General features: G+C 45.0%; 1 protein-coding gene across 4 annotated transcripts in view; it reads left to right on the top strand.

The window, feature by feature from the left end:
- LOC110524032 (RNA-binding protein 25) overlaps positions 1 to 18,055 on the top strand; it is a 34,789-nt gene extending 16,734 nt beyond the window's left edge. Inside the window, exons 1-10 of one of the 4 annotated variants that reach the window (XM_036977831.1) lie at positions 2,087 to 2,297; positions 3,540 to 3,630; positions 4,375 to 4,477; positions 7,788 to 8,765; positions 9,408 to 9,568; positions 10,059 to 10,103; positions 12,255 to 12,392; positions 12,708 to 12,787; positions 15,097 to 15,184; positions 15,512 to 18,055. In XM_036977831.1, the coding sequence (XP_036833726.1) occupies positions 4,405 to 4,477; positions 7,788 to 8,765; positions 9,408 to 9,568; positions 10,059 to 10,103; positions 12,255 to 12,392; positions 12,708 to 12,787; positions 15,097 to 15,184; positions 15,512 to 15,721 (1,773 nt within the window). In that variant the 5' untranslated portion in view covers positions 2,087 to 2,297; positions 3,540 to 3,630; positions 4,375 to 4,404 and the 3' untranslated portion in view covers positions 15,722 to 18,055. Of the gene's footprint in view, positions 1 to 2,086; positions 2,298 to 2,930; positions 3,199 to 3,539; positions 3,631 to 4,374; positions 4,478 to 7,787; positions 8,766 to 9,407; positions 9,569 to 10,058; positions 10,104 to 12,254; positions 12,393 to 12,707; positions 12,788 to 15,074; positions 15,185 to 15,511 lie in introns of those variants that run through there. The other 3 variants (XM_036977832.1, XM_036977828.1, XM_036977829.1) reach the window with 3 other exon arrangements.
- The last annotated feature ends 7,930 nt before the right edge of the window (positions 18,056 to 25,985 follow it).

The following is a 25,985-nucleotide window of genomic DNA, read 5'->3' on the forward strand; positions in this document are numbered from 1 at the left end:
CTGGTATAGGGATTGATTGAATATGTCCGTAAACACACCAGCCAGCTGGTCTGCGCATGCTCTGAGGGTGCGGCTGGGGATGCCGTCTGGGCCTTCAGCCTTGCGAGGGTTAACACGTTTAAATGTCTTACTCACCTCGGCTGCAGTGAAGGAGAGACCGCATGTTTTCGTTGCAGGCCGTGTCAGTGGCACTGTATTGTCCTCAAAGCGGGCAAAAAAGTTATTTAGTCTGCCTGGGAGCAGGACATCCTGGTCCGTGACTGGGCTGGATTTCTTCCTGTAGTCCGTGATTGACTGTAGACCCTGCCACATGCTTCTTGTGTCTGAGCCGTTGAATTGAGATTCTACTTTGTCTCTGTACTGACGCTTAGCTTGTTTGATAGCCTTGCGGAGGGAATAGCTGCACTGTTTGTATTCGGTCATGTTACCAGACACCTTGCCCTGATTAAAAGCAGTGGTTCGCGCTTTCAGTTTCACGCGAATGCTGCCATCAATCCACGGTTTCTGGTTAGGGAATGTTTTAATCGTTGCTATGGGAACGACATCTTCATCGCACGTTCTAATGAACTCGCACACCGAATCAGCGTATTCGTCAATGTTGTTGTCTGACGCAATACGAAACATGTCCCAGTCCACGTGATGGAAGCAGTCTTGGAGTGTGGAGTCAGCTTGGTCGGACCAGCGTTGGACAGACCTCAGCGTGGGAGCCTCTTGTTTTAGTTTCTGTCTGTAGGCAGGGATCAACAAAATGGAGTCGTGGTCAGCTTTTCCGAAAGGGGGGCGGGGCAGGGCCTTATATGCGTCGCGGAAGTTAGAGTAACAATGATCCAAGGGCTTTCCCCTGGTTGCGCAATCGATATGCTGATAAAATTTAGGGAGTCTTGTTTTCAGATTAGCCTTGTTAAAATCCCCAGCTACAATGAATGCAGCCTCCGGATAAATGGTTTCCAGTTTGCAAAGAGTCAAATAAAGTTAATTCAGAGCCATCGATGTGTCTGCTTGGGGGGGGATATATACGGCTGTGATTATAATCGAAGAGAATTCTCATTCTCACATTTGATTGTGAGGAATTCTAAAATCAGGTGAACAGAAGGATTTGAGTTCCTGTATGTTTCTTTCATCACACCATGTCACCATGTCATAAGGCATACGCCCCCGCCCCTCTTCTTACCAGAAAGATGTTTGTTTCTGTCTGCGCGATGCGTGAAGAAACCCGTTGGCTGCACCGCCTCGGATATTGTGTGTAGACTGAGGAAATGTTTTTCTTTAATCCATTTTAGAAATAGGCTAACGTCACAAAATGTGGAAAAGGCGAAGGGGTCTGAATACTTTCCTAATGCACTGTATATCAGACCGTATACCAACGGTGTGACCAAACATTTATTTTTACCGCTCTAATTACATTGGTAACCAGTTTATATAGCAATCAAGCACCTCTGCGTTGTTCCTGAGAACAGCCCTTAGCTGTGGTACATTGGCCATATACCACACCTCGTGCTTTACTGCTTAAATATGCCACACCCCCTCGGGCCTTTTTGCTTAATTATATATCATTCGACCACGGACTCTACTACGACCATAACACGGCAGCAGACATTTGGGTGTCAAATGTAGGAAAACGCACTCGCATCCACACAAACTACTGCTATCTTAACCTAGCCGAAGGTTCTAGAGACACTCCTAGAGAACCATGATCTAACCCACACATTAACCCTAAAGTCCTAGACGCCACCGGTACGTATGAGTCGCACACATACCGTATTATACACACCGTTTACATGATGCTAAACACCCTGCCACAGCCACATTTTATTGTGTCAGATGTGGAAGAAAGTGCTCCACTTTTCTTTTCTTTTTTTTTGGTGCCAAATATGCTGGCTCATGCCGCAGTGAAAGTTGTGCTCCGAAGTGAGTCTTCCTCACACGCTCACTAGCAGCAGGGCAGCGCCCCCAAGAGAGAGGCCAGATGCTCTGCTGCGCATACAGCCCGGCTAATGCTGCTTGGCATGCTGGGAGCTCCTGCTGCCATCTTCTCTGCCTTTGCCCAGTGTGTGTCTGTCCCTCTCTCTCTCTCTCTCTCGCCCCACCCCCCACTTTTTTTTGTAGGCTGTTTTGTAGTGATGTGGGATAAAATCGATAGTTACATAAAATAATGTTTATAGGCAATATGTTTTGCGCTAGTTGGCTGTACCTGCACCAAAACTAGTATTTCAGTTCATCAGCACTTTATTTCCACAACAAATCAAATCAAAACTAGTTCTCATGGCTCTCTCTTGTCCCTCTGCAGCAGACACGTGGTGAGCAACATATTTGGAACGTCGAATCGCAGTAAAATCACAATGCATATAGAACCGCAATCCATATCATATCGGCATCTTAAGTATCGCAATAATATCGTATCGTGAAGTCCCTGGCAATTCCCAGGCCTATTGTCTCGCTCGCTCTCTTTACCCCATGCCTCGCTTAGCTCCTTTAGCCACACGGCTAGCTGTGGGTGTGTGAGGGGATGGCCTCTCAACGTCACTGCTGGCTTCGAGAGGGTGATCTGGGGAGAGCACGCCACAGGCGCTGGTAATACCATTTTTGGGGGGGGGGCCCGCAGCCCGGCTGCCACCTCGGCAGTGTAATTCATAGCATCTATTTCCAATATGAGCATTTCAAGCAGGGTACCTGAAATTGAAATAGGAGCCGTTTTCTGAAGTTCAAATGGAAGTCTATTCATTTTGGTAATGCCCGTATACTGTTATTGGTAGTCTCCACTGTTTTCAAAGGGGGCAGGTAATTATAAAACAGATAAGAAAATAGCCTACATATTTGCATACTGGCATATTCTCCCGAATAATCAGTCAGCTCGGGTGTGAGCCGCCTGAGTCTCACAGATGCTGTGCTTCCGAATCGGTTCAGTTGACGAACACACGCGCGCGCAGGTCATTGGAGTGGAGGCTATATGCGTGACAGATCGGTAGCGAAGACCTCCCATCTGCCTAATCTCGGACCCGTCGTCGTCTGCCCTGGTACCCTGAGCCAACACGGCTACAGCTCAACGCGTCAACGATCGCAGCCCGACTGTGTTAGCCTAGCTGTCGCCGCCACATTGTGACAGGTCTCCTCACCGCTTTACAACACGGGATAAATCTGTCTTTCGTAATCCTGAACAGGCCGAGAGGAGGAAGACTGAAACGGAGAGACGCTATCGAGGTCGCGCTTGATTAGTCAATCAAATCGATTGTTTAATAAAGGCAGTTTTTTTTGTTGTTTTTTTTTACATCCGCAAAATGTCCAAGTGCTTCTACAGAAACCCGGCCCCAGACAGCAAGCAATGCAGATATAGAAGCACTAGCGTCCTTGTTGTGTTCTGTGAAAGCCCTTGTTTTTGCCACTAGTGTTATGGAGTGGGGTAGTGTGGACAAGATACAAATAGCCCTACTATCCATACAAGAACTTTGGGCAGGGTACAGGTTTTGGGGTAGTTGACTGTTCTGTATTTGCTTCTAATGTTTTGTCTCCTTTGTCTCTGACACACACACACACACACCTAGAGAGCGCAGCGACAATGAGATTGCCCAGGAGATACAGGAGGAATTGGTTCGACAGGCGGAGCAGCAGCGCAAGCAGGAGGAGAAGGATGCGGTAAGTGACACTACACCCACACCCAATCAACAGCTCTGGGGTGAAGTGTCCCTAGGTACAGATCTAGGATCAGCTTCCCCCTTTCCCTAATCCTAACCATTAACCGTTAGTGGGGGAAATGCTAAACCGACCCAAGATCAGGGTCCAGGGGAAGCGTCAACCTGCACCCAATCAACATGGGTGCACCCCCTCCACCCTACCCCCACTGTAGTATCGATGAGTCACCACAGGCGGGTCACCGGATTGGCCTATTCAAATCCACTGCTGGTGTTACACCCTGTACTTGTTTGTTCCACTTTACTGTTAGTAAAGCATGTCTAGCCTAATGGTGACCTCCTTGGCACCCGAACTGGGTTCAAAAACTATTTTGAGTCATTTGAAATACTTCATATGTGCTTGATTTTTTTTTTTAGCTTACCTGCTTCAAATGGAACCAATAGAATAGTCCCAAAACGTCACCCTGCCCATCCGGCGCTAGCCCCGGCAGGCTAAAGCAAACGCTAAAAGGTTTCAAATAGGCCTGTATTTGAATCCAGGTCTGACTGGCACTGTGCAGGTACAGGGCCATACTACGGATTCGTCATAGGCTACTTCTTCAAACCTTTTCATTTGTAATCCTCAGTGAAAAGCAGCTCATCTGTGTGAGAAATCCAGGATAAAAATAACAAGCGAGGTGTCAGCAGTTTAAGGTGTTTTGTTTTTATGTGTGTGTGTGTGTGTGTGTGTGTGTGTGTTTTTTTCCAGGCCATCGCTCGTAAGCTGCAGGAGAAGGAGATGAAGGAGGAGAGGAAGCGACAGAAGCAGCTGGAGGCCAACTTTGAGGAGGAGTACTACGAGGATAAAGGAGGTGGGTCGAGCGCCCCCTGTCTGTTTCAGGGAGGGATACGGTTGGGGTGAGAGTGGCCGGGATACGGTTGGGGTGAGAGTGGCCGGGATACGGTTGGGGTGAGAGTGGCCGGGATACGGTTGGGGTGAGAGTGGCCGGGATACGGTTGGGGTGAGAGTGGCCGGGATACGGTTGGGGTGAGAGTGGCCGGGATACGGTTGGGGTGAGAGTGGCCGGGGTACGTGCACACACGCAGCCATTCACACATGCGTGTGTGTCAGGGTGGGTCATTATGGCGAGGGGTGGATTGGAAAGGTCATACAGTGTGTGTGTTGGTCAGGGATGGAGATGCACGAGGTGTGTGTGGAGAGGTGCGTGAGTTACTGTAGGGTTGATCTTTCGGACGAGGATTTAGGAGGGCTGTTTCATAGTTGACCTTGAGGGTGCGTACTGCGTAGGTACTAAGGTAGAAAAAAAGAGTCGTTTGTCATCGCTCGCTTTCTCTCTCTTGCGCACACACACACACACCCAGTGGTTTTGCTCCTTAGTGAGCCGAGACAGTGCTTTGCAGGGCTGCGGGAACAGCTTAGACTTGACTGCAGCAATAAGGCTCCATTTTAAACAGTTAGAAGCTTGCTGTCAGAATAATCAAGAGACTTGAAGGGTCTTTTTGGCAGTTAATGTTTGTCATAGTGGGTTCCAGCCTCCTCATCCCCCTGCCTTAAAAACAGTAAGACATTTGTCGTTAATCATTTTAATGTCTCATTGGGAAGTGTTGGTGGGCATTTTACCTTATTCACTGAGGCGTTAGTGGTGGAAGCTCTTTCAGGCCTCATAGCTAGAGGCACAGGTGTGTGCATGCGTGTGCAGGGGGTATTTTTAATTAATTGGTTTCTTTAATGTTCTTCACCTTCCTCCGCAGCTGGCGCTCGCACACACAGTGGGGTAGGTCGGTAGGCTGAGGTTTTCCTGCAGGCCCAGCCCCACCTAGCTACTTTTATTTAGACAGAAGGCAAGGAGGAATATTTGCCCAGGACCGCTCTCTATTTCACCTAACGATTGGATTAAATCTTCTCTTCAAAGTGATTTTCTTTTCTTTCTCTTTTTTAAAAGGAACAGAGAGTATAGTCAGGGATTTCCTTCTACTCTACACAAAGCTAAGGCTGTGGTTACAGTATATAGGTTAGGTGTGGACGATACACACACACACACACACACACACAGGTTTTCCCTCCACCTCTGTGTTGACATGAACAGGGTTGAAGGGACGGTCACTGCTGTCTCGTCTTTCCACACGGATCTCTACTTTCCTAGTGATTGGCATTTTTCTGTATCCACAAACCGTCTCAGAGTTGTCGTGCTGATCTTTTTTTCCGATTTAGATTACACGGACAGGAGGGAGACCTGATCCTAGATCAGCACTCCTGCTCTGAGATGCTTTGTGAGTATAGGCCAAGAACTAAAGCCTCATATGCAGTACTACCCTGTGTGTGTACATGCTGTCTGGCTGAGCATTTTAAATCTCAAATATCCATACATACACACACACTCTGCCATGTCTTATCTCTGGCAGGTCGTGTGATTGGCTGCCCCTCTCAGGAAGTGAGGAAAGGAGGGGGCGCTGCCATGTTTGTCTTAATCCTCCAAATCGGGAGAGAAACGGTTGGTTTAACGCTCAGCCTCTTCTACGCAGATAAGCCATTGGAAAGAGAGGAGGGGAGAGAAGTGGGAAGGGAGGGAGAGGAGACCGAGGAAGGAAGGAAGGAAGACGAGATATCCAGGCTTTGCCTTTTTTTTATTAAGCCACAGAAATAGGCTAGAGAGAATAATTTCCAAAATGTTGCGTTTCAGAGCATGACAACCGCTCACCTTTTTCGGAATACTCGGTACCGACTTAGTTGGCTAATACATCTTCGGCAGATGACGGTGACCACAAAGTAGGCTCGATCCTCAAGCCACCATTGGAGAGCAGCCCAGGCTGAGGGCGGAACTTTTGTTTTTCAACAATGACTTCACTTCAGTGTCGTTTTTAAGGAAACATTAGGACTTTTAAATGTGTTTTAACGTAGGTTTGTACATTCCCTTGCCTCGCTCTTGTTTCAAAAGTTAAACATAAACAGTAGTTTCGGTTGACGAGATTAGCTTCAGCAACAGCTGCAGGATGGCCGACATTCCATTCAGCTGACGACAGGCTTTTTTTGGCCGGCGACCCCCACCATATAAAAAAGTGATGTAATCAAAGGCCGTTGTTTACTTTTTTTGGGGGGTGGGGGGGACGGCTATGACTGTATTACAAATCGGTCTGACTACTTTTGACAGTATTTCAATCTGAAGGAAGTATGGTTTGAAGTGACTGAAATGCATCAGAAAGGGAAGTTCCCGAAGGTCATCAGGCAATCATTTTGTGTGATATTCCGTGTAGAAAAGAACAGCGTCGTTGATTGTTCTTTTCCCTCCTGCCTGATATCCGTGCCTGGTCTTGTCCGTGCTGCCCTGCACGGCTTGAGGGGAAACGGTCTGATCTTTCAGTGATGGGGCCATAATATTTTGTCACTTAAAATGTTCAGAAGAAGAAGCCACGTGTAGGAAGAAAACAGAAACCGATCTGCTTGTTACAACCTCATCTGGCGGCTACTGGTTCTTTGAACTAAGCATGAATTGTATTTATATATTTTTTCAAATCAGATGACCCCCCCCCCACCCAATAATCGTCTGATTATTATTTTTATAGCTTTAAAAAAGCTGTTCAATTTCAAGTGCCTCCGACCACAGCTCAATACGAAGCTATCCGGTACGACACACTCCAAGAGGTTTGTCTGTCAAATGCCACGTATTACTATACTATGTCCATATTGTTCCATTGCTTTCTCGTGGATGTCACTCACTGATTGTCATAACATGAATGCCTGCATGTCATCCCTTCTCCCTGCCTGAGGTGCTTGGAGCAGTAGCTTGGTTTTTACCTCGGCTATAGATGTACGGGGATCGGCTAACTAGCCCTCCGTGTTGGCTTCAAACTTCCCATGATAATAACATCCCACTCTGCATTCTAACTCGGATCCGATTGTCTGGGAATAATTGGAGCCAAAATGGCACCCGTTTAATTATCAAACTTAAGTTTGCTGAAACTGTACGAAATATCCATGGCTCAACATTTTAAACATGCTCCATGATGGACCCTCACGGTCCTTACATGCAGGTGCTGTGACTTAACTAACCCTGTGTTCACTAACCAACCCAGTGTTTGCTCACATCTGCCATTGTCTTGTCCCATCCATCCATGTCTTCCTTCTACATCGACCCCCCCCTCATCCCCCTCCCCTCGGCCCAGCCATCCGAGCCCCTCTGGACCTGGATGACAAACCTAGGCGACCTGGTTCGAACTGCCACTCCCCCGAGTCGCATCCCCTTACCCCAGGCTCACGGCGCGACCTCTCCCCCGAGTACGTTTCTTTTGAACCTAGCAGGACCAGATACCCCCCATACGACTCTGTGGAGCCTAGCACCAGTGGATGTTCCAGATCCCCCGAGCACCATTTAGAGAGTAGAGGAGGGGGTAGTAGGGGCAAGCATGGAGACCCATACCCCGAGGACCACCTCTCCAATAGCAGGGGGAAACGTGGGGGCAGTTACCCAGACTACCACCACCCCACCGAGGGTAGAAGTAAAGGGAAGGGGGGCCAGAGGGGCCGAGACCCCCAGGGGTCCCAGTCCACCTTCTACCCAGACAGCCGTGAGCCCAGGAGACACAGAGAGGAGAGAGGGGATGAGGGAGAGCGGGTGGTGAGGAGGAAGGAGAGGCCCGCCCGGCCGCCCCCGCAGTCCCACAACCCTGTGGAGAGAGACGAGGCCTGGGAGAGAAAAAGAGAGTGGGAGAAAGACCGGCAAAGAGAAGCCAGGAGAGACGAGGAGAGGGAGAGAGACGCACCAAGACACGAGGAGAGATCGCGAGGCGGACAGAGACATGGGCTGCGATCGCAAGACCAAGAGCATGGCCGAGACAAACACAGAGAAAAAGACAGACGCCGAGAGAGAACCAAGAGCAGGGAGCGAGGTCTTGATGAAGACTATTACGAGCCCATACCCAGCAGCCGGGCCTGGACTGTTGGTGGGGTGGAGGGCCCTGGGGATGAGGGGGGGCCCATGGCCAGGCTCCACTCTGGCCCCAGTGAGCTGTGTGAGGAGGAGGAGGAGGCCAGAAGGAGCCCCCGCGTGATGAGGGGGGAGAGGAGAGGTCACAAGGACCCTGAGGAGGGGCCCAGCATGGGCACGGAGCGCTCCTACACGCACCCCGCTCCCAGGGAGCCAGGTACGGCGCAATGCCGGGCCCATGGTCAACCGTGTGTGGTGTGTGCATGTGTAGCCTTGATTGGCCCATTGCTGGGAGCTGCTGGTGGTGGTTTTGGCTCCCTAACACAATAATTACTAATCATACCCTTATCTTCCTCTTCATCTTCTTCCTCTTCTTGGTGTGGTGGGTTTCTCTCCTTCCCGTATCTGATTTATCGTTATGGTGACGATTCCACTGTAGTGGAAGGGGGGGGGGGTCGTGATTTGAGCTCAGTGGATTCTGTTCCATCGGGAAATGCAACATGACAGATGGTCCAGATAGAAATGTACTGTGTAGAACAGATATGATTCCATTATTTGTCAGCTTGTATACATTACATTTCTGTCTTGAACCTTCTAATTCTAGTCCACACGGGCTTCCGTCGGTGTGCAGTGTTTATAGCCCTACTCTCCACAACTGATCGAGTACTGGCATTGATTTGCCATCGATTTGTCCAAACACCTATCTACTGTCTCGGACCATAAATTAAAAAAATGCCAGTGACTTAAATCTATAGACACTGCACTACAAGCCCTGGAGGAATCAGAGTTGGGGATACTGTGGTTTGTATCATTGACTCGACATACAGCTGTATTAATTCGTATGTGGCGCCCCCTGCAGGTCGTATCGTGCAAGGGGGACCAGGGGGTCGCGGCGCAGTGGTGGTAGGAGGGGAGTACGGGATGGGCGAGGCCACCCAGGGCATCGCCCAACTGGACCTGAGGGAGCAGGAGATCCTGGACATGGAGGTGGCCCGGAAACTACAAGAGGAAGAGGTCAAGGTGAGAGGACTGGTCAGCGAGTGAATGTCGACGACCCCCCCCCCCCCCCAAAACATTTAAAAACACCCTTTTAATTTTCAAGATCATCCATGTCACAACCGTGTACTGTAATACTCCCTCTCGCCATTCAGTTGGCCTCTACCTTAGCCCCCTATTTTAGGTGCATTTAGTTACAGCAGCATCAAAGATACATGTATAGTTGTCATTTGTGCTGTGTTTTGGGGGGTTCATTGTCAATTTAACTTGGGGAATTTAACAACAGAATCTATGCATTGGCGATATCCTGACCAGTGTGAACAGCGGAGTCTACATTCAGTACATCTCAGCTTTGTATTGTGCCGTGTAGCTTCATGTCTCAAGTCTTTGAGGAAGGTCTTCGTCTCGACATGGCCACCTCCTATGTTATGATAATAATGTTCAGTACCCGTGGGGGGCGGGGGGGGATGTGACTCAAACTTGGCTTCTAATTGTTGTTTTTTTCGGGTTCTAGGCGAGCAAGATGGACAAGCGCGCAGCCCAAGTGGCTCAGGATGAGGTAAGGATGTGGCCCCTTCTCTCGGTCTGGAAACTTCTGTTTTTTACAGACTGACGTGTCACTGCAAATCTCTCTCTCGCACTCTCTCGTTCACTTTATCGCTCTCTTTCTCTTGGCTGTCTCTCTCTCTCGTTCACTTTATCGCTCTCTTTCTCTTGGCTGTCTCTCTCTCTCGTTCACTTTATCGCTCTCTTTCTCTTGGCTGTCTCTCTCTCTTGTTCACTTTATCGCTCTCTTTCTCTTGGCTGTCTCTCTCTCTCGTTCACTTTATCGCTCTCTTTCTCTTGGCTGTCTCTCTCTCGTTCACTTTATCGCTCTCTTTCTCTTGGCTGTCTCTCTCTCGTTCACTTTATCGCTCTCTTTCTCTTGGCTGTCTCTCTCTCTCTCTCTCGTTCACTTTATCGCTCTCTTTCTCTTGGCTGTCTCTCGCTCTCTCTCGTTCACTTTATCGCGCTGTCTCTCGCTCTCTATCGCTCTCTCTTGGCTGTCTCTCGCTCTCTTTCTCTTGGCTGTCTCTCGCTCTCTTTCTCTTGGCTGTCTCTCGCTCTCTCTCGTTCACTTTATCGCTCTCTTTCTCTTGGCTGTCTCTCGCTCTCTCTCGTTCACTTTATCGCTCTCTTTCTCTTGGCTGTCTCTCGCTCTCTCTCGTTCACTTTATCGCTCTCTTTCTCTTGGCTGTCTCTCGCTCTCTCTCGTTCACTTTATCGCTCTCTTTCTCTTGGCTGTCTCTCGCTCTCTCTCGTTCACTTTATCGCTCTCTTTCTCTTGGCTGTCTCTCGCTCTCTCTCGTTCACTTTATCGCTCTCTTTCTCTTGGCTGTCTCTCGCTCTCTCTCGTTCACTTTATCGCTCTCTTTCTCTTGGCTGTCTCTCGCTCTCTCTCGTTCACTTTATCGCTCTCTTTCTCTTGGCTGTCTCTCGCTCTCTCTCGTTCACTTTATCGCTCTCTTTCTCTTGGCTGTCTCTCGCTCTCTCTCGTTCACTTTATCGCTCTCTTTCTCTTGGCTGTCTCTCGCTCTCTCTCGTTCACTTTATCGCTCTCTTTCTCTTGGCTGTCTCTCGCTCTCTCTCGTTCACTTTATCGCTCTCTTTCTCTTGGCTGTCTCTCGCTCTCTCTCGTTCACTTTATCGCTCTCTTTCTCTTGGCTGTCTCTCGCTCTCTCTCGTTCACTTTATCGCTCTCTTTCTCTTGGCTGTCTCTCGCTCTCTCTCGTTCACTTTATCGCTCTCTTTCTCTTGGCTGTCTCTCGCTCTCTCTCGTTCACTTTATCGCTCTCTTTCTCTTGGCTGTCTCTCGCTCTCTCTCGTTCACTTTATCGCTCTCTTTCTCTTGGCTGTCTCTCGCTCTCTCTCGTTCACTTTATCGCTCTCTTTCTCTTGGCTGTCTCTCGCTCTCTCTCGTTCACTTTATCGCTCTCTTTCTCTTGGCTGTCTCTCGCTCTCTCTCGTTCACTTTATCGCTCTCTTTCTCTTGGCTGTCTCTCGCTCTTTCTCTTGGCTGTCTCTCGCTCTCTCTCGTTCACTTTATCGCTCTCTTTCTCTTGGCTGTCTCTCGCTCTCTCTCGTTCACTTTATCGCTCTCTTTCTCTTGGCTGTCTCTCGCTCTCTCTCGTTCACTTTATCGCTCTCTTTCTCTTGGCTGTCTCTCGCTCTCTTTCGTTCACTTTATCGCTCTCTTTCTCTTGGCTGTCTCTCGCTCTCTCTCGTTCACTTTATCGCTCTCTTTCTCTTGGCTGTCTCTCTCTGTCTTGCCCGGTCTCTCAGTCACTGATGTCTCGACTTTCACCCCATCAATAAAGCCAGCTATTGAGCGTGACAGTGGTTTGCCTTTGTTAAATAAATGATAACCCTGGTCCCATTTATTCTCTTTGGTCGGTTTTAACCTGGGGTTAATCACATTTCACCACATCATGGGTAATAGCTCTTGTCAGTGTATACTGCCAGATAACATATGAAGCAGCACTACTGTATGTGGCTGAAAAGTTCAATCTGGGATTGGAAAAACAACGGTGGGTACCAAGCCACTTGTTTAGGTAAACCGCTGGGGGATGGGGCTGGAGAAGTGTCACCGCGCTCTAATTCATTGGGACAAGGAGTGCGTCTGTCTTGTACTAGAGCTGTGTAGTGAACCAGGTTGTATTGGCGCCGTCAGGAGATAGCCCGGCTGCTGATGGAGCAGGAGAAGAAGGAGTACAAGAAGTCCAGGGAGAAGGAGAAGCAGGGGATGAGGCCGGAAGAGAGGGGGATGAGGCTGGAAGAGAGGAGGCGGCCAGAGGGAGGAGACTTCAAGGTGACTGGTCTTCTTCGCATCGTTTTTCTGGACGAGACGACTTTATGATCAGTAACACTTTGACTTTAGCACTACATGTACAGTATTTTGATAGTCATCAAGATGGAATTTGTGTTCAATACTGTAATGTATGGATGCATGTATTTTAACTTTGGTGCCGATTATGATCTGGTTTTGACATAGGAGTTCTGTAGTAAGAGAGCCACGGTGTATTGGCACAGTTTAGGGTGCCTGTTTTTTTTTTTTGTCAACTTGTTGATAATGGATTCCAGACCACAGATAGACAGGAAAACACTATCTGTATGTGTGTTCCAGCCCAACTCAGAGGAGGTAGTGCGTCCCAGGTCCCGAGAGGAGGAGTATCAGAGGCACAGGAACCACCAAAAGCCTGCCAGGTATGTCTCACTCTATTAGCTGCAACAATGTAGAACACCTTATTACAACGTTGTAGCACCGATTTACAGAGGGGCAAACAAGTATTTAGTCAGCCACCAATTGTGCAAGACCCAGCTACATTTCATCTTCAATGCCCTTGCTGATGGAAGGAGGTTTTCACTCAAAATCTCACGATACATGGCCCCATTCATTCTTTCCTTTACACGGATCAGTCGTCCTGGTCCCTTGGCAGAAAAACAGCCCCAAAGCATGATGTTTCCACCCCCATGCTTCACAGTAGGTATGGTGTTCTTTGGATGCAACTCAGCATTCTTTGTCCTCCAAACACGACGAGTTGAGTTACCACAAAGTTATATTTTGGTTTCATCTGACATTCTCCCAATCTTCTTCTGGATCATCTAAATGCTCTCTAGCAAACTTCAGACGGGCCTGGACATGTACTGGCTTAAGCAGGGGGACACGTCTGGCACGGCAGGATTTGAGTCCCTGGCGGCTTAGTGTGTTACTGATGGTAGGCTTTGTTACTTTGGTCCCAGCTCTCTGCAGGTCGTTCACTAGGTCCCCCCCGTGTGGTTCTGGGATTTTTGCTTGTGAATTTTGACCCCACAGGGTGAGATCTTGCTTGGAGCCCCAGATCAAGTGCAGGTCTACAATTTTGGCCAGGTGCAGGTCTACAATTTTGTTTCTGGTGTCCTTTGACAGCTCTTTGGTCTTGGCCATAGTGGAGTTTGGAGTGTGACTGTTTGAGGTTGTAGACAGGTGTCTTTTATACTAATAACAAGTTCAAACAGGTGACATTAATACAGGTAACGAGTGGAGGACAGAGGAGCCTCTTAAAGAAGAAGTTACAGGTCTGTGAGAACCAGAAATCTTGCTTGTAGGTGACCAAATACTTATTTTCCACCATCATTTGCAAATAAATTCATTAAAAATCCTACAATGTGATTTTCTGGATTTTTTTTCTAATTTTGTCTGTCATAGTTGAAGTGTACCTATGATAAATTACAGGCCTCATCTTTTTATGTGGGAGAACTTGCACAATTGGTGGCTGACTAAATACTTTTTTGCCCCACTGTACCTAGATAGAGTCCAAGTCAAAAGTTTGGATACTTACACATTCAAGGGTTTTTATTTACTTTTTTGCATTGTAGAATAATAGTGAAGATGTCAAAACTATGGAATCATATAGATTTTAGATTCTTCAAAGTAGCCACCCTTTACTTTGACAGCTTTGCACACTTTCATTCTATCAACCAGCTAATGAGGAATACTTTTCCAACAGTCTTGAAGGAGTTCCCACATATGCTGAGCACTTGTTGGCTGCTTTTCCTAGACTCTGCGGTCCTACTCATTCCAAACCATCTCAATTGGGTTGAGGTCGGGTGATTGTGGAGGCTAGGTCATCTGATGCAGCACTCCATCACTCTCCTTGGTCAAATAGCCCTTACAAAACCTGGAGATTTGTTTTTGGTCTTTGTCCTGTTGAAAAACAAATGATAGTCCCACTAAGCGCAGACTCATCAGACCAAAGGACAGATTTCCACCGGTCTAATGTCCATTGCTCGTGTTTCTTTGCCTGAGCAAGTTTCTTCTTATTATTGGTTTCCTTTAGTAGTGGTTTCTTTGCAGCAATTTGACCATGAAGGCCTGTTTCACGCATTCTCCTCTGAACAATTGATGTTGAGGTATCTGTTACTTGAACTCTGTGAAGCATTTATTTGGGCTGCAATTTCTGAGGCTGGTTACTCTGATGAACTTGTCCTTATTTTCTGGGTCTTCCTTTCCTGTTGCGGTCCTCATGAGAGCCAGTTTCATCATAGAGCTTGGTGGTTTTTACGACTGCACTTTAATAAAATGTACGTTTTTGGAATTTTACATATTGACTGACCTTCATGTCTTAAAGTAATGATGGACTGTCATTTCTCTTTGCTTATTTGAGCTGTTCTTGCCATAATATGGACTTGGTCTTTTACCAAATAAGGCTATATTCTGTATACTACACCTACCATGTCACAACAACTGATTGGCTCAAACACATTAATTCCACAAATTGACTTAACAAGGCGCACCTGTTAATTGAAATGCATTCCAGGTGACTACCACATGAAGCTGGTTGAGAGAATGCCAAGTGTGTGCCAATGCCAAGTGTGTGCCCCCCCCCCCCCCCCCCCCACAACATTGCAACACTTATCACAACATTAAATACACCCCTTGTTACATTAAACTCTTTTTACACCAATATAATGCCCTTACAACATGATTTGTTATTTCTCTCTCGTCTCTCAGACCTCCTCAACCTCTTCCACAGGACTATGAGAATGTGGAGACCAGCTACAGCTACTCAGAGAGCCACTACTCTTCCCGCACTCCAGCCAGACCTGAGGCTGCTTACAAAGGTCAGTCCAGCTACCGGAGGCCCCCTGCTGTGTTTTTTAAGTTACATTACCCGACTAGATCAGCGTGTACATTGAGTGCAACGTTCTACTGAACCAGTCTGACTCCCATTGTCACTTGGATCGTTTTAGTGCAGATTTAACCCTCTTTCCAATGGAGCTAACTATCCAGCATACCACGTTGTTGACATGCGCTGAACGGATTAGTTAATTTCCTAAGAGATCTCCCACTGTTTTGGATTCTCTACCATACACACACAGTTGTGGTTGCAATGAAAAGTTTAAGCTTATGTCTGCTGTCTCTTATTTTTTTATGTCTGTCTCTTCCAGGTACCTATTACAGGCAGTGACCCAGGCTCCCTAAGTTATCCATCCGTGACTTTGTTGTTCCTTTTCTTTTTTACTCATCGTTGCTGTATTTGTAAAAACTCCCATCACTTTATATTGACCAAGAGCCTTGGGACAATGTCACCTAGTCGTTGGCGGTGGGATTCTCCAGCATGTCCAGTTGGCCGGGAGTTCGGGAAAACGTGCGGCTGAGAGCATACACTCTTTTATCGTTCCCTTTTTTTCCATTTTGGTTGTCTTCTTTCAATTGGCGCAACAGCCAAGAAGACTCAAAGGAGATGCCTTGTGATATTTGTCCTCTTGCTGGCTTTTAACTGTTGAAGATGATGATGGGGGGAGATGAAGGCGTTTCTGTTTTGCTGTAGTTGTCGTTTGCTGGTGTTTCCGTCCGTCTGTGGATCATGGTGAATCAATCCTTTGCTGGATATACTGTAACTGTGCAATCTCCGTCTATCTATCGCTGTCTATGGGATGTGCCTGTATTTGGAGCCGAAATGGCCTCCCATTGTACGTCTTTGAGCCAAGATGGCCGACGCTTGTGTTTTGCACTCCCAGGCTCCAGTTCTCCCGTCCTCGTATTGTGCTGCGCATCTAGGATGAACAACGTGACAGGCCCAGTCATACGTGCTGCGCTGCATATAATACTCCTTTTGATAAGACATTTTAGCATTTTATTCACAGGGGGGGAGAAAAAAAAGAGAACCTACTATATCAGGATGCTGGGTCTTTTGGCTTTGTGTTTTAATGCTTTCCAGTCCAGAAGCGAATGGTGATCGTATGTGGACTTCTGACTTGTTGCTGGCTGTATGCTGTTTCCATATGCGTGTATTTTTCCCCTGTGTCTTTCTAAAGGGGCATTTCCCTACTTGGAATGAAGACTTGGGAGGTAGAAGTGGGGTTTTATGGGACATACTGCCATGGTTAAGTGTTTTACGTGCATGCTTACTGACTGTGCTCTCTTGTGGGCTGAATTTCTATCCTCTCTGCGAAACTCTGACACTCCGTGAGTCAACGAGAGCCCAAGCCACTGAACTCCATCCATTTTGTTTTGTGGATGAACAAAATGCTCTTTGTAAATATTGCCCTAATATATTTGGTTGTATGTTCCATCCAGTATTTGATAGTCTCATCTGTTTACATGCTCTCAGCGCTAAGACAAGTTGACCAGTAAGAATTGAATGCATGTATATTGCACCTCTGTGCCAAACATAAGATTGTGGTGGTCTTGGCAGGGCTGTATTCACTTGGAACCAAACGGGACAAAACAAGGAGGGACCTAACTGAATTGGCAGAAATAGAAACTCTGATTTTTGTTGCAAAACATTTTCCGTTGCAAAATCTTTTCTGTACATTCCATAATAAAAATGCATTCTGTCTCTCTCTCACACACACCACTCCTCTCTGACCGAGAGGGTTGTGTCACATGAGTAAACATTCCCAGGGTAGACATGCATGAGAGAGTGGAGGGAAGTTTCAGTCATCCACGGAATTAACAGGGAAAGTGAGAACAGGATTTCTTTCTACTCAAAAGGGACCTATTGACTCAGACAGCTGTGTTGATAGGGTTCACTGCTCCGTGGCCAGTTGTCATTTTCTCATCATATTGAATAAAGATCACAATAGTGGGAATAGAGAACACACATATCAGACGTCCTCCTGTAATAGAGATGCATGTATCAAAAGGGGTTACAGGAGGCTATAGGGACTTTTGGATATAGCACACCTCCCAAATTGCACCCTATTCCCTATGTAGTGCACTACTTTTGACCAGGACCCATAGTGCACACATTTCCCCCCCAGAGCACTATGTAGGGAATAGGGTGCCATTTGGGAGACTTGCACATTGTGCCGCAAATGGACATGGCGCATAATGGACATAATTGTTTATTTCACAGGTGGAAAGAGTAAATCAGACACTGTTCCCAATTTGATAGACATTAAATGTTTAATTATGATCCTGTCATATTTTAGATTTTCCCCCATTGACCGAGCTTCTTTATCCAAGTCCGATGGCGTGCTTTGTCCGAGTTGGTGGCATCTGCCCCGGAGACTCTTCTGTACTCGTCAAGACATTTTGATACGTGTAAAAATGTTCTGGATAAGATTTGTGCCATTTTAAGGATGATTATTGTCTGGGACTTGTCGATAAACGGGGAATCTCTGCTCTTTTTAAGATAATGACAGTGGAGGAGGATCGGTGTAAAAAAAAAAAATCCCAGAACTAAGGGATATGTATTTTTCCTTTCGTCTGATAATAGGATCACCTTGTGGACAAATTGAATATCGAATTAGAACACGTACATCATCGGAACAGATAGTGAGTGCATATTGGTGATTTGCTGTATACTGATTTGTGCTATATGCTGTGAGCGCAAAACGAACTGAAATCGAGTCACGTTTGAACCGTTTCGCTATCCAGGGTCTGTATGCGGCCTACAAAATCAAAGACGTGTGTGTTTTGGCGCTTACTGTGAGACTCTTTTGTATCATGAACTGAATAAACGTTTTGCTTTTACCATCTCAAAACAATATTTGCATGTGTTTTATTCACTAAACATATGTCCAATTCTGTGGCGTCACTTGTATTCTAACTTCAGGCCCGGGTTCGATATCACATTTCTATCGAGACTAAAACATGATGCAAGGCACACAAGTGAATGGTTTATGTATGGCCCCCAACTAGCCTAAATATTTTGAGGTGCATTTGGGTGCTATTACTGTAGCTCCCCTCGGAAAGAATCAATCGAGATTCAGACTCCTAGGAATTGGCTTAGTGTTTATTCAGTGAGTTACAGATATTGTACGAATCGTATTGCAGAAGAGTTGCCAATCAAAGCACAAGTATTAAATATGTCAGTGTAAAGTCAACCATATTCTCTTAACACTACACTGAGAAAATGTTGTGCTGCATTCCATCTTTTCAGTCTCTTGTCAGGGAAAAGGGATGGTCTGGGTAGGATTCCCCACTTACCTATAGAGAGAGAGAGGACATGCATACACTTATTGCAGCATTCTGTTGATGCCCTGGTTTTGCCTGCACCACAATGTGGAATGGAGGAAGGCTGTCTCCAACACACAGTACTATCCAAGGGCCAATTCCATGTTTTAGCCTACAAGTTAAGACTTCGGTCATGTTCACTAGGCAAACGTTTGCTCTAAATAACATAAGGCTATCTGAACATTCCGCAACGTTGTGCCCCTGCTTAATGCGCCCCCTCATAATCCTGTAACGCCGACCAGGTTAACAGGAAGTGGCAAATGTTACAAAGCCACGTCTTATGTAGGCCTAGTCTAATTGTAATCTCTGTTCACACGTGTGTTTGTTCTAACTAAGCGGTTATGAGACATTTACCAGTAATGACATGGTTGACTCCTGATCAATATTTGCATTACAAGGCAACTGTACCAAATGAGTATCACCAGTTTGTTACAAGTGTAACCTGTTTTCACTGTAGGGCCTGCAACTGCTATGCGTGTACGAAGTCTTGTTGGGCACAGAGGTGAAATGGTACTCAAATCATTATGGATTGAAATTACTAAAAAACTAGCACATTTTCTTGTTTGAACAGTGAAATTTGCTCACTTTTTTTCTCCCCTTCAACGTTCATGATAATGCAGAAGAAAAGTGTACAAAAAATGTTTAAGGACACCTTCCTAATATTGAGTTTCACCCCCTTCCATTTTTTCTTCTTCAGAACATCCTACATTTTTACGGGGCATGAACTCGACAAGGTGTCAAGCGCTCCACAGGAATGCTGGCCCATGTTGACCTGAAATGCTTCCCACAGTTGTGTCAAGTTGGATGGATGTTCTTTGGGCGGTGGACCATTTTTGATTCACACAGGAAACTGTTTGAGTGCGGGAAAACCCTAGAGCAGCGTGGCAGTTCTTGTCACAAACCGGTGCACCTACTACCAAACCCTGTTCAAAGGCACTTCAATCTTTCACCCTCCTGAATGGCACACACAATCTATGTCATGGAAAGAGCAGGTGTCCTTAATCTTTTGCTACAGTATCCTACAATAAATTGTCAGCCAAATAGATTTGTTTGCTAAAAAAAACAACTACCATTGTCCATCTCCAGATTAACAGCCTAAAATCTACTCATTTGGTTTTCATGATAATGTTGAGAGGGAGCAACCTTGCGATGAGTTCATGGCAATTTGATCAAATATAAAAGTGAGTCATGCTGGGTTGCGGCCATCGGGGAAAGTACATTAACCCATTTAACTCCTTCCTCATTAAACTCACAGGGAAGAGGGCTGAGTGCTTCAGTAGAGCTGGTTCACCAACATACCAGACATTGGAATTGTCTCAATTGCATACTCTCTCCTCGCCTCCTTCTCAAAACCCATTGGAAGAGAAGGTCAGAGGGGAGGGACCTCTAGCTCTCTAATCCAATGGGTTTTGAGAAGGAAGCGAGGAGAGAGGACACGAGGAGTATGCAATTGAGATGATCCTGTAGTGATGGTTTGCTTGCATGTTGCAACATCAGGGGGAGAAACAAACCCTTGGCAACCTACTGTGGGAGAATAGTCAATTGTGTAGTTCTCGCTTCCTCTCTCCTCGGCTCCTTAAAACCCATTGGATGAGGAAGACAGAGATCCGTCTGACCTTCCCCCTCCAATGGGTTTTGGGGAGAGGATGTGTAGAGTAAGCAATTGACATTCTCCCACTGAGACTGCACACAGTACGTTATGTCCAAGTTTTTTATTTAAATGTTTATTTGATTGAGACACGCTACTGCCCCCTGGCTACAACAGGTATGTATGAGTCTTAAACACAGTAAAATACGGTTTCCTAGACAAAGCCTAGTCATGGATTAAAACATTCGACATTGACAATGCTTTTTAGTCTAGAACTAGGTTTATTCTGTGTCCGGGTAACCGGCTCAATCACACTCAAACTCCTCAGGTTATGTGGACTTTGTCTCCATTCTCCAATTTAAAACCGGAGGCCTTGACACCTGTTGATGGACCTGCTACGCACACTACCAGAAACAATGACTGAAATCTGTTGGCACATCTCAGGCAAGGTTTCTAGCTGTGTGGGCAACATGCAACACTTGGAAAGGACTCAGAGGTAAACTACTGTTGTACATTTATTACTGTCCTAGGTGGATATTTGTATCATTAGTGCACGCACTGTGGTTGCCAACTATTGCAATACAACAATATCATGGTTCTTTGCTGTTATCAAATACATGTAGGCCTACAGTATTAAACGTTCTCTTGAAGCAGTAAGTAATTCCATGTGGCATGATCAATACAATGACTATACTAGTTACATATATTAAGGATTTTAGCCTGTTTGATTCATAAAATCTAACGAGGCTGTCTAGGCTCAAACATTTACGACAGTTTGGCGTTTTGAAGGAGCCATTGCTTCAGTCATGTAGGTTGGTGACAGGTTATTCAGATGTTTACCTGTGCCGATTAAACTTTTAGTCAGTCAAACACTTGGAATTACTATTAAAACACTAGAACATTTTCAAGGAACAACACGACGTATGGCAATGAATATAACATGCTTGACAGTTCAATGTGTGCGTGGGCTAACTCACCTGCGGTGTCGTCGAAATGTTCCATTTTAATAATCATAATCAACCAGAGCAGTCACTCGTTGTATGGCTTGCCTTACCTGAGAATTGAAAGTAAATGCAGCCGTCCCGAACCTAGAACATGCCTTGTCGAGACATGGAAAAGACACACGCCCAGTTGAATCAGCGCAACTTTCGCGCATTCATCATTGGAGAGGACAGCCAACTCAGTCACCCGAGACACTTTTTGTATTGAGTTTTGAAAGTGCAGTAACTGCAGTCGACTGTGGCATTTTTTTTTGACGCAGAATAGCTGCAGTCTACTGCAGTTGTACACAAATTACTGCAGTAAAAAAACTTATTTTGGACGCAGTATTTGCCTCATACTTCACTCAGACTGCAATCTTTTTTTGTTGTTGTAAGGGGATGGCGCTTGTGTTGTTGACGGCGAGACCAACATATAATTTTTACCAAATGAATTTGCCATTCCAAATGCCAAATTCTTTAATTCATGCCGTTAAGCTTTTTTCTTAATTTAAGTTAATATGCCTTGGGCACATCTTCAGTGGTCAAAGACAGAGGATGTGTCAGGCAGACAAGCACCTCTGTACCGAATTAAACCAGCCTTTGAGTGTTGACTCAAAATGTGTGAAATTAGTTCTCCCTAGTCTGCTATTTCCCCTTAACGTTATGGTTATCAATTAGCATTGACACATATGCATTGTTTACCTTTTTTCTACTATACTGCAGTTAAGTGCCATTTTGTCAATGTTTGTCCATTTCTAGCAGAACCTCATGAGTGTAGGCTACGAAGAAAGATTCATGACTTATTTCATTGTAGCATTTCATCTCATGCGGTATACCATGAAGTGTCAGTGGAAATATTAGATGTCATGCTAAATTATGAAGTTATTATTTTTTTCAGTTGATAACAGTGAGATAAGAAAGGAGGGAAAGATTATGGAACTTGAGTAACATGTTCCATGTGAGTCCCCCTCCCCCCTTCCTCTGATTAGGTTGGCTTGAGAGTTCTCTCTGAATCTGAGAATTTTCTCTGAATCTGAGAGTTCTCTCTGAATCTGAGAGTTCTCTCTGAATCTGATGTCACATTCCTTTACAGTAAACTAAAGCTGGTGTGGTTGTGTGGTGCCACACCTTTTGGTTTCTGCATGAGGACAATATTAAAAACGGCGACGACTTTCACTAATAAACATTTTGTCATTGGTGTTATGATTTCCATTTGCAAAAACAATTTGACAGTCTGTATAATCTCATTTCGGCTATCCCCTCACTAAAAGTTGTGGATCGGAAACCTATTATTTGGGCTCCCGAGTGGCGCAGCGGTTTAAGGCACTGCATCTCAGGGCTAGAGGCTTCACTACAGACCCTGGTTCGATTCCAGGCTGTATCACATCTGACTGGGAGTTCCATAGGGCGGTGCACAATTGGCCCAGCATTGTCCGGTTTAGGGTTTGGCCTGGGCAGGCCGTCATTGTAAATAAGAATTGTTCTTAACTGACTTGACTAGTTAAATAAATAAAACATTTGCCTGTATAGTGATTTAAGCTGCATCGACACCCTGAATGCGGGTAGAGAGAGATCAAATGCAAACATTCCCATCATTGGGTGTTAGTTAAAAATAGGCAACAGGCTGTTTGGCCCAGGGCACTGTGTGCTGTGCCTGATGCAGGAATGATATCGGACTGGTTTGACAACAGCAGTCCTGGTGTCTGTGCTAAGAGGGAGTCACCTCTAATACATGCCAAGACAGTCTGCATGTGTTCAGTCACATATCTGTTTTAAGGCATAGTTTAAAGTCACTCTACCGCAAAGGGACTTTCTGTTGTACTGATCTACTGCAGTGTTTAAATCATTATATTTTTTCCCCTTTTAACACTCCAGGTAGTTAAACTTACTCAGCTAGTCTGTAACTGCAGATAAGATACTTTCCTGGACTAAAAAGCCTTCTCAATGGAGCTTCTCAATGAAAATTCTCAATTGAGAGCGCCAAGACGAGCGAGCGTCCAAGACGAGCATATTCGGTCTGGGAAACTGACCCAATGAGTAAAAAGGTAAATAGTGTCACAGATTGTTTTGAAACACTACATTTCTGAAAAAGGGGGAAATACAAAAAATGAAATACACAGACAAGGGAACATAAACTTAACATAGACTGATATTCATTTTTACAGATCTTACCTCAACTTGTCACTTATAGTGTCTTAGGTGTGTTACTTCGATAGTCCACTAGATGGGGACCTTAACCCAATAGAATGACAATGGACAGCACTCTCCTCCACAGATGTGTAAAGATACAATAGACCCTCACTAAGCTGGCTTCTCTTATGGATCTGGGAATTCATTTTTTTTTGCAGGACATAACATGTTTTATGAAATATTTGAATTATTAATGTTTTTTTTGGTTCGTGGGCTCCATTTTTCAAAACAACTGGCTGAAATTATCCATCACTTTAAATCACCATTGTTCAGAGAGTCCCAATAATTCAAAATTACCTGCAAAATAATTGACCTGGAAACAATTTTAACCACTTATTGTGTTTTACCTACTGACACAGTGAGTAGCCTTGATTTCATTGATTGTAAGGTGACGGCCTCAAACCTGTGATGCGATGACAGTATCCAAGTAACATGATAAGACATTAGAGGCCTGTTTTAAGTATTGTAGTTATCCTGCTGTTTTTTAGGATAGGGCGGTGCTACCCTAAATAGAATCCCATTCTAGCTCTGTGGTGCAACGTATGGTCTTTGAGTGCTAAAAATAAACTAATTTTTTTAAATGCACCCATGTTAATATTGTACGTCATTTTAAACATTATTTTAATTGTTTATGCTTTGCAAGTTTACAGGTAGGCTACGTATATAATGTTTATTATGCCATATTATATGGTAATTGTCTCAAATCAATAGATGACTCACTTTTTTTGTCAATAAAATCAAGTATATTTCAAATGTTTGTGTGTACTGACCCTTTCTCTGGCAGTCATTTTTACCACATATTTGATTATGTATTTAACCAAAAGACCCTTGAGTTTAGAAACCTCTTTTGCGAAGGATACCTGGCAAGAGGTCAGCAGGAAGTATTCAGCATGTAGATAAAGTACAAAATAACATACAGGAACAATACACTAAAAACCACCCTCTCCAGTTTTAAGGTCTTTTGCAGGTCGTTCCAAGACTGAGGAACGTTGTAGGATAATAATATTTTTCCCCATCTCAGGACTGGCCTTATGAACAGCTATTTCCATGTACTCTCATACAAACTCATACAAATAGGTTAAGAAAGGGACCTCAGTTCCCTCAGACTAACACAATCTTTTAGGTGTGTGTCACTAGGCCTCGTTAAGCTGTCCCGTTCTAACAGCTGGAGGCCTACCGTACATGTAATGCTTATCTCCAATCAATTTGCATCAAAATGGGCAATCCTGAAATGTTAATCAAGTCCATCATGTAAGCCTACAATCCGCATTGGTAGAATTTAGATTTTGTGTCAAAATAAGGATCAAAATACCTCGGTTTGAATTTCATATGGGTTAGAAAAAGTTGTTTATTAAGAAAATGAATGGAATAGTTCAGACTATGTGATGCATCAGATGACCTGGCCTCCACAATCACTCGACCTCAGCCCAATTGAGATGGTTTGGGATCAGTTGGACCGCAGAGTGAAGGACAAGCAGCCAACAAGTGCTCAGCATATGTGGGAACTCCTTCAAGACCTTTGGGAAAAACGTTACAGGTGAAGCTGGTTGAGAGAATGCCAAGAGTGTGCAAAGCCGTCATCAAGGCAGAGGGTGGCTACTTTGAAGAATCTCAAATATAAAATATATTTTCATTTGTTTGACACTTGTTTGGTTACTACATGATTCCACATGTGTTATTTCATAGTTTTGATGTCTTCACTATTATTCTACAATGTAGGAAATAGTCAAAATAAAGAAAAACCCTGGTATGAGTAGGTAAGTCCGAACTTTTGACTGGTACTGTATTACAACTTCAGTTTTGTATAGTGGTGAGTGAATTAATTTGAATTGATCTCTTAAGAAATTAATACACGAGTTGCCTTTCCCTTTCTAACACACCCATTTTGAGAAATTGCCAACCTTTTAATTCAAAAATATATTCAAGCAAGTCCCGAGGGGGGTGTGGTATATGGCCAACATACCACGTCTACGGTGACTCCCATGTCTTCTTATGCACAAAGCAACGTGGATACAGCCCTTAGCCTGTGGTATATTGCTATTATAAACTGGCTACCAACGTAATTAGACGTAATGTTTTGTCATACTCGTGGTATACGATCTGATACACCAAGGCTGTCAGCCAAACAGCATTCAGGGCTCGAATCACCCAGTTTCTAACTATCTATAACCACCGCAGGCTCAAGTCAGCTGTCCTACAGATGGTTTCAATACAGCCAAAAGTGGATGCGTAACTCACTGAACACAGGTGCAACGCAGAGAGCGCAAGACAATGGTCCACACCCTGTCAGGAATTTTACTATAGAGGAGTTTACTTCAAGAGATTTAATAGACATTTAGTCAAAGATATTGTATCAATCTGTCAGCGTTTTTTCCTATTGTCCTTTTTTTTTAATCAACTCACATTTTAGTAGGCCTATCCTTTATTATCTGAAGCTTGTCATCTCATCTGAATATCATGACCAGCTTCTCAGATATGTTCTTGCTTTAATCGGTCTCTGTGGCTCAATGACTGCGAATGGACTTTTACAAAGATTTGTTTGACACTTGTTTGGTTACTACATGATTCCATATGTGTTATTTCATAGTTTTGATGTCTTCACTATTATTCTACAATGTAGAAAATAGTAAAAATAAAGAAAAACCCTGGTATGAGTAGGTAAGTCTGAACTTTTGACTGGTACTGTATTACAACTTCAGT

Source organism: Oncorhynchus mykiss, chromosome 5 (genome assembly GCF_013265735.2).
Source record: "Oncorhynchus mykiss isolate Arlee chromosome 5, USDA_OmykA_1.1, whole genome shotgun sequence".
Classification (NCBI taxonomy): domain Eukaryota; kingdom Metazoa; phylum Chordata; class Actinopteri; order Salmoniformes; family Salmonidae; genus Oncorhynchus; species Oncorhynchus mykiss.